The following is an 8,941-nucleotide window of genomic DNA, read 5'->3' as shown; positions in this document are numbered from 1 at the left end:
GCACGAATCTTTTTTCGTCAATGAGCGAGCATTATACATTCCAATAGGATTCTCTTTTCATCATTTTGTTCCGCGTGTGCTATTAAGTTATTATACTTTGATCGCGTGTCGCAACACTTCCAGCTATAGAAACGGGCAATGAAATGGAACCCAAATTACGAATTCCCACTATTAAAAATTATTGATTATATTATACGTTGCGTCATCTCGCGTTTAGGGGCAACGAGCTGTACCTGCTGCGCTTATGCGAGTTAAGATCGCAGCGCGGAAAAGAAGTAGGGATTCCAGCTAAGATAATCGCGTGCGAATATAATGCACGAGATGCAGTTAGTTATAAAAAGCGTATCTCTCGTATAACGAACACAAGATAGACGTTTCAGACGTAAAAAAAAAAAAAATACCGGACTTCTTTAGCTCCATGTTTCCCTCTTATACTTTCTTCGGTGAACTTTCCTTTCTTCTTCGCATTCAATCGATCATTCCTTTATAGTTAATGGTCTTCCTTATGTGCTAAATATGGGATGCTTGAATAAGCATGTTGTGCACGCAAAGATTTTTCTCTCAGTGTTATAAACTGGCGTAACATTTATATGTATTTTTTAAGTTACAACTGCATCAAGTCGAAACTGCATCAAGAAGCATTGACGTACTGAGAGACGTGTTTGTCAGATATTTTATACTTTCAGCTTCACTCACCTTCGTCGTTTTAGGACTGCTTGAAATCGCACGTCGCCGTGAAACGATCTACACGTACATCATCGACGATACCGTCATTTTCACTCCTTCGTATATGGGCAGATTGTGTCCTTGGCCTAGAAATCATGGTCACTCCCAGTATATCTATGGATTATAGCGAAACGTATTCCGAACAAATTGCTTCTCGAATATCGCCCGGATATCCCAGATCGACATTCATACACATCTCAGAATTTGTTTCGTATAATAAAATTTTTTGTACTATCTCAAGCTCATTTTTCTATAGAAAAATTCTCGATTGTTCAATCACACCAAAAAGTGAATTTTTCTTTATTTTTTGAAATTATTCTTTATTTTTTTTCTAATTATTAGGACTAAAAAAAGATAAAAAAAATTAAACTTTAAAAATTAAAGATTAAAGTCAACTACATTGGTAGAAACAGCCTTAGCTAATATAAGACTTTGTTAATTTACATTATTAATTGTCCTAAATTGAATTGAATTCATTCTTCCAAATATTGTATTTAATTTTGAAATAAAATCGATCCTCTCGTTGATGCCAATTTAGAACGACAGATATTAACGACGGTGTGATCCGTTTGTATCCTTCGTCGATTTAGTTATCTAGTTTCTAGTCGACAAGTGGGCTTCTCGGGTGAAGCTGAGCGTGTAACGAATAACAAGCAAGCAATTTTCGATCGCACGTTCTCTGCTTACTGATGGTCCTCATTGAACTTACTTTTCGGAGAAAGGACTTAGAGAAGTGACGTGATGATTTTCGAAACTTCACTTAGATTTCTTGCGAAACAAATAGCTCATCCTGTATTTATTATGTACTTATTTTTATTGTATACTTATAAATGCCAACATTCCATTAGCTTATTTAATATATAATTTCTCTATGTGCAAAATATGATTTTATGAAAAAGTTTCATGCGAAATGTCAAAAAAACCTTCGATCTTTCAAGATACAATATTACTCGCGTGAAAAATCTCTTAGAAAAATACACAATTATCGCATATTTCTACATCTCGTTAAATTCAGAGCTTATTCGATATTCCCAATTTTACGATATCTCCGTTTCAAACGAACAGACTAAACGTGCAGCGTTCTCGTACAGAATATTTGATGTGTTATCCATCCGAATCGCTCCAGTCGGATCATTTGCACGAGAGTTCACGTGCTCGAAAGCTCGTGCGCAATGCTACGTTACTCTCGCTGATCTCCTCGAAGCCAGATGATACCAAGGCCAGACGGCGCGAGATTTCTCGCAATGAGAACTCGCGAAGAAAAGAGCGAGAGAATGACCGAAACAAAAAAAGGGCCCCCTCGTTAACAGAACCTGACCAGGGTCAATCGCGAGCGAGACATCCCATTGCCTGATCCTTCAGAAACCCATCCTTCAGTCCCCACCGTATACAATTCCTGACGAGGCCCCTCCAAGATAGTCTCGTCTCTTTACGTCCCCCCCTCGTCGGCATTTGCCTCCCACGTTCTCCGTGGAGTCTCACCTGGTCGGTAGCATCCTCTTGCACTCCCGACGAGGACTTTCTCCGAAAGACGGCCAACTATATAAGCGAGATGCACGCTGTTTGAAGCACGTTAGACGAAATCGCACGGGTGCGTCGAGCAGGCCACGTCGAGCCGCCGCGCCCCGATTGCATCTATATTTTTCCATTCGTAAGTTCATTCCGCATATACGCGACGGTAGCTTGGAAGAGAAAGAGGGAGAGACAGCACTTTCGTTCGTACGAAACGGAAATTCGTGCATGTGACTCGGCGCCGAGGAACGCCACAGAGACCTCCACGAGACTTCGATCGCCGGGGACCATGAGACCCGCGAGAAGCTGGGCCCCGTTGGCAGTGACCGCGCTGGTCGCGACGGCTCTACTGCTGAGGCCCATTCACGCCGACGGTAAGATCTGAGAAGAGTCCTCACGTCCATTGTTATCTAGTTATCCCTTTAAATTCCCTTAGGAATGTTCCCTTTTTGATTGAACTTTTGCACTAGTTTATCTATCTTCCTTTTCTCTCCAGCAAGAAAGAAGAGGAAGAAAGATGAACTGCCTGATGAAAAGTTCAGCCAAAATAAACAGGCTTCTTGATTCTTGAAATTCCCAACATTTCCGAGGAACGTCCTAAAAACATCTAGAGGATGTCTCCACACTGAAAACAATTATGTCATATCAACGACATTATTTTGAAAATTGAAAATAATTTTATTACAATTTATATAATAACACTAATGAAACAAATACGTCATGCTCTTGTTTTAATAAAATTTTATTTATTTCATTAATACTATTGTTAAATCAATGAAATTATTTTCAAAATAATGCTGTTGATGCGTTTTTTTTCAGTATACTTTGAATGTTTTAAGAATGTTCTCAGGATGTTTCTCGAATATGTTGTATGGGTTATTCTTCGGGTTTTTAAATTTGGAACTTAAACTTGACTTATGCGAATTTTTACCGGTGATGAGAAAAAACGATATGCATTATTGTGATATGCAGAGTAGAGGAATGCAACTGAACATGGAATTAATCTTATACGAAAAAAAGTTTTCGGAGTCTGTTAATCTTTTATGGGATGAGACAGTTCTATTAAGATGAAGAGAGATCTTATGAATATCTAATTATTCTTTCATAGAATGAAACAGAAAGAGAAGAAAAAGAAACATGAGACGACCATATTAATTTTTCGCGAGAGTAAAAGTAGTCTTAAGAAAATCGCGTGTCGGAATTCTGCGTCGGAAAGCGAGATAAATTAATGACTTTGAGGGAAAGAATGTTTTTATAATATTAAAGTTGTTCGCTTCACGTTAGCCTTCTAGCTCCTCTTTCTCACGCATTTTATAATAGCTTATTAAATTCATTGTAATAAAAAAAAGGAGCCATTAAGGTAAAATCTCTCGTCGCTGGCGCACAAGCTTTCAAGTAAGGTCTTCAGCAGAATACAACTTAGAAGGGGATGCGTTATAAGAAACGTACTGTATGTCAATATAAATAGTAATTTCACGGTTAAAGTACGCATTACGTAGCGAGCGCGCGACGTAACATTTTTACCTTAATGAATGTCGCCACGACGGATCTGTAATTTGTCAGCTTGTCGGAAAACTTATTAGAAAGTCCACTGTTGTCCCGCAACGCGTTGTAATATGTGAGTAAAAAATGGAGTTTGCGCGACGATTTGGCAGTTTTCACTTTTAGTTATTAAACACATTGAATCAGATTTTTCATTAAGATTATAATCAGCTCTCTGAATTTAAATATAAGTAAAAAGAATGCTGTGAAAAATTAATTTCTTCTCGATATATTCCCTGCCACCTTAAATCGACATAACGAAATGCTTAATCAAGAGATAAAGTTAAAACGTAGTTGATTAAGCGTTAAATCTTGATAATCAAATTCTCTGTATTTTCAAGCGTAAACATGTTATAAGTCTTTTATTATATACCTGCTTTAAGTTCTGATTAAAACGTTTCATTTTTTATCTCTCGAATTAATTTATATTTCCGATTAGGTTCAAGCGTGCCTGTAGGCATATTATTTTACGTAGTTTCATCACACGCCATCGGTTAATTATAGGAAAATCTTTAATAACTAGCATTTTCGTCATTCAAGCAATCATATGTTTTTACATTATGGATTATCTTAATTTATTCATCGGACATTTTTTTTAAGTTTACTCGATCATTCGAGCGTTTTTCTTTCCCTCGAGTAATGCAGGCGATTTTGTGAAATTGGGACGCTTGAAAAAACAGAAGCCGTGTGCACCGGGCTTGAAATAGTCAAGTATTAGGGAGAGACGCGAACTATCGGACGGAGCATCTCTCAGCAAATTGCGCATGGCGTGTTGGGATCGTTGTATAAATCAGAACATTATCAGGTGCAATCTAGCGTAATCTAACTTGCGCGAGCGTGCAAAACCGAAACTTCACCGCGATTGTTCTGATTTCGATTTTAACACGTGTAAACGTCACGCGCCCACACGCGAGTCATTGTTTAAATGCCGCGCGTGCGTCGGAGATTATTGCGGTGTTTTGTGGGAAAATGTTAACAAATTAGTTTCTCAAAATGAAACAATTGATAAAGCGGATTTTAGTTTTTATTTCGTTATATTATTTTGTCACGCTTTTTATTTACGTCCACCTATGTTCTATTTTAAAACTTTATTTTATTTGATTTTTTACCGCGCGCCTCTCGTTTCGATTCGTTTTATTTTACTCCATTCAATTTTTATATGTCGCAAACTGAACGTAATTGTTTTCTATTTGTTGTCTCTTTAGCTCTGATCAAGTTTTCAGCCGTATGAATTATTTGTCTCTTTTAAATCGAAGCGAAATCTTTAATAAATTCCTTTTTTAAATCTCGAGAGATTAAATTGAAGGAATTAAATATCCATTTAACTCTTCATGGTCATGAAATCAAATTGACCCCAAAAAAAATTTTGATGTTCTATATCTTTAATTAATGTATTTCTGGTTAATGTAATAATCAATCCTTCATGCGATAATATTTCACACTTCTTTTTTTCAAAACTTAAAATGGCTTCTTTTTTATTTCCCAGAATAAGTATTTTTTTTTGGAATGCCAATTATGTTTTTTCTGAAAGTCTCATATCTCTGATAAATAACCACAAATTTTTATCAAAAAGAATAAGAAATTAAAAAAAGTTATCATCTCTTTAGTAAAAAGACTAATTTTTCAAAAATTCTCATTTCCACAATTATTTAATGTGTTCATTTCAACAATTATTTAAAATTAAAATCTTTGTAGAGCTGTATTTCTAGATTCTAAAATATTTAAAGTATACTTAGTAATTTTTTTATTTCAAAGAACAAAAATACGCGGCAAAAATGCATTGAAATTATTTCAACCTGGTGACTATTACACTCTAAAAACTATCAGCATGGATTCAACATTATGCAATATCTACTTATAATTCTCATTATGTTAATATAACACCAACATAACATGGATTTAACATGGGTTTTAAATTCACATCATAATGATGTTAATATAAATACAAAAGGTTATAAATTCACACATGGCATTAACACCAAGACGGTAAGAATTATACACTGTGATGGTGGTATTAAAGGTATGTTAGATCTCACTGATCTTTTTGAAGGTGTACGGAACTTTCAAGAGATTAGGTAGGAGAACAGATAGGAGAATAGCGAATCGCTGATCCGGGATTAATTGACTCGCCAGGTTTCAGCAGATGATTGTCGACCGGTCGTAAATGATACTAGCGATGAATCGCTTCTTCAACTGTCGCGATGGAGCATCACGCTCGCGCGATAAATCAATCGGACGCGCTGTTCGCGTTCTGGCGCATCAGCCGCGATGAAAGCGAGCGTGACTCAATTGGCGCGTTAATGCGTGCTTAAACAAACAAAAAAAGAACACTGTTATTGTGAAAATCCGCGTTGGTGTTTCGACTGTACGACTGTACACAAAGCGTCTTGTAATGACTGTCTTACGAAGACTCCGCTGATGATGATAGCGCGGAGCAGATTAAATCCCGCGATAAGAAATCGTCACGGTCTGATTACGACTTCCGTAACTAAGTCGGTTTAGAATACTATCGCGAACATAATTCCCTGACTTGGTTGCGAATTTTCTTTTTCTATAATGTAGACATTGTTTTCTTAAAATGAAGGAAATTTTAGTCTTTTTTATTTCCTGTAAATTGTTGTAATATGAATTTAGATTGTTGAGAATATCTTGTTGAGAATTAAATAAATGATATTTTATTTATTCAATTAAATTTCTGTAAATTGTTTTGATTTTTGTACTCAGTTCAGTTTTAAATTTCAAGTTATTAAACAGAATTAAGTTTTTAACAATATTTGTTTGATTGTTAAAACATTGTTAAGCGGAATTAAAATCTCTTGATAATGTTCAATTACAAAGACTTAGATAGCTGTATAAATTCCTATGGGAAGAGAAAACGAAGTTTTAGAATTTCTACTTTGTATTATGTTAACTTCCAATCTTGATTGCTAGGAAGCCGCGTAAATGCTATTGCCGACTTATCATCTCGTCTAATAACGTTACCGCAAACAATAAACGTTCTTCATTGGTGGTAATTTTAAGATGTAATAAAAAGTCACCAGCAATGTGAGAAAGCATAAGTTACTGAGAGAGCAGTCAAATTAATTATAGTAATTTTTAAGATTACAGATTAAATACTATTTTTCGAAATATAAGATTAATCAAAATGCAATAAAATTTTCTGCGACAACCAATATATAATTTACATCTCTCTTGTCTCTAAAATATTCCTTAAGAATAAAATTTTCTAAAGAATAAAATAAAATTTTTAAAAAATAACATTTTAGATCTTGGAATTATTTTCCAGCGCCTATCTCAGGCAATTATCTACCACCGTCAACCAGTTACGGCACACCTAATCTAGGAGGTGGCGGCGGTGGAAGTTATTCCGGCGGCGGCGGTGGAGGAATATCGACGAGCTATGGTGCACCTTCAGGTGGCGGCGGTGGTGGCGGCGGCGGCGGCGGCGGCGGTGGTGGCTACGGAGGTGGTCGACCTTCCTCGACATACGGAGCACCCAGTGGAGGTGGTGGTGGCGGTGGAGCACCATCCTCTAGCTATGGTGCACCTCCGTCCTCCAGCTATGGTGCACCACCGTCCTCGAGTTATGGAGCACCGTCCAGCGGCGGCGGCGGCGGCGGCGGCGGTTTCGGAGGTGGTGGCTTCGGCGGTGGAGCACCTTCCAGCAGCTATGGAGCACCACCCTCCAGCAGCTATGGAGCACCTAGCTCTGGTGGAGGAGGAGGTTTCGGCGGCGGGGCACCGTCCTCCAGTTACGGAGCTCCATCTCGTCCCTCTGGCAGCTACGGGGCACCATCCGTAGGACGTCCATCGTCCTCTTATGGCGCTCCTTCTAGTGGAGGCGGTGGGTTCGGCGGCGGTGGTGGTTTCGGTGGTGGCGGCAGTTTTGGCGGCGGTAAACCATCCTCATCTTATGGAGCACCGTCAAGTGGAGGTGGCAGACCATCGTCCACGTACGGTGCACCTTCCAGTGGTGGTGGTGGAGGTTTCGGCGGTGGTGGTTTCGGAGGAGGGGCACCCTCCTCGAGCTATGGAGCGCCACCCTCCTCGAGCTATGGAGCACCTTCTTCGACCTACAGTGCGCCCTCCTCGAGCTATGGGGCACCGCGCGGTGGTGGCGGCGGTGGTAATGGAGGTGGATACTCTGGAGGTGGAGGCAAACCCTCGTCTACTTACGGAGCTCCCAGTTCCGGTGGCGGCGGCGGTTTTGGAGGAGGTGGATACTCTAGTGGTGGTGGAATATCTTCAACTTACGGTGCACCCTCGGGAGGTGGCGGTGGATACTCCGGTGGTGGCGGCGGAGGATACTCTGGCGGTGGTGGCGGATATTCCGGTGGTGGCGGTGGAGGATACTCTGGTGGTGGTGGCGGCGGATATTCCGGCGGTAGCAGTTTCGGAGGGTAAGATATGATAACGCAGAATTACTCAATAAAAAAACCAAAGGCTGTTTTTTTATTTTATGCAAGATACCAGCTCAATGAATTTTTTTTTCAATATCAGTTTCACATTACAGTCCTAATTATATAAACATCTTTAAGATATTGAAATTATAAAATTTACTTATTTAATTTGGGGTATATATTCATTTTTTATCAACTTTGTTCAATTAAAAAATTTTAGTTATAATTCCTTATTTATTCTCCATACTTCTTTTATCATTGATTTTTTTTCAATCTATCAATTAAAAGTTTTTCTCATGATTTGCTGTCGTTATCCTCAGCTCTAGTGGTTACTCCGGAGGCGGTGGTGGCGGTTATTCCGGCGGTGGTGGTGGCGGTTACTCCGGGGGTGGCGGTGGCGGTGGCAGACCGTCGTCGTCTTATGGTGCTCCAAGTGGAGGTGGCGGACAGAGTTACGCCAGCAATGGAGGATATCAATACTAATCCAGATATGTGTTCACCCGGCGAGACGATCTCCGTGCTCAATCGCGTCGGCTTCCACCAAGTTTTCCGCGTTGACGCAAACCGAATCTATCGCAACCTCAAGATTCGTCAGTTCGATCGATCAACTTGATCGATTACGTGTTATCAGAAAAGAGACGTCGATCCGAAAAGCTAGTTTTAATCGAAAGATGATTGCCTTGGTGCCCTTACGAAGAGATAATCTCGGACATGATAACATTGTGAATAAAGATCAGAAAAAATCAATGCTGAAGGCATCC

The 8,941-nt window shown here is 39.3% G+C and overlaps 1 protein-coding gene across 1 annotated transcript; it reads left to right on the top strand.

Moving 5' to 3' along the window:
* Window positions 1-2,527: 2,527 nt before the first annotated feature.
* Window positions 2,528-8,663, top strand: LOC105623323 (pro-resilin). Its single transcript, XM_012204720.1, has 3 exons — window positions 2,528-2,612; window positions 7,067-8,180; window positions 8,507-8,663. The coding sequence occupies exons 1-3, from the start codon at window positions 2,528-2,530 to the stop codon at window positions 8,661-8,663; spliced, it is 1,356 nt and encodes a 451-aa protein (XP_012060110.1).
* The last annotated feature ends 278 nt before the right edge of the window (window positions 8,664-8,941 follow it).

The sequence above is a fragment of the Atta cephalotes genome (genome assembly GCF_000143395.1).
Source record: "Atta cephalotes unplaced genomic scaffold scaffold00055, whole genome shotgun sequence".
In the NCBI taxonomy this organism is placed as follows: Eukaryota; Metazoa; Arthropoda; class Insecta; order Hymenoptera; family Formicidae; genus Atta; species Atta cephalotes.
Note: the sequence above shows the minus strand (reverse complement) of the source record. Positions and strands in the feature narration are given on the sequence as shown.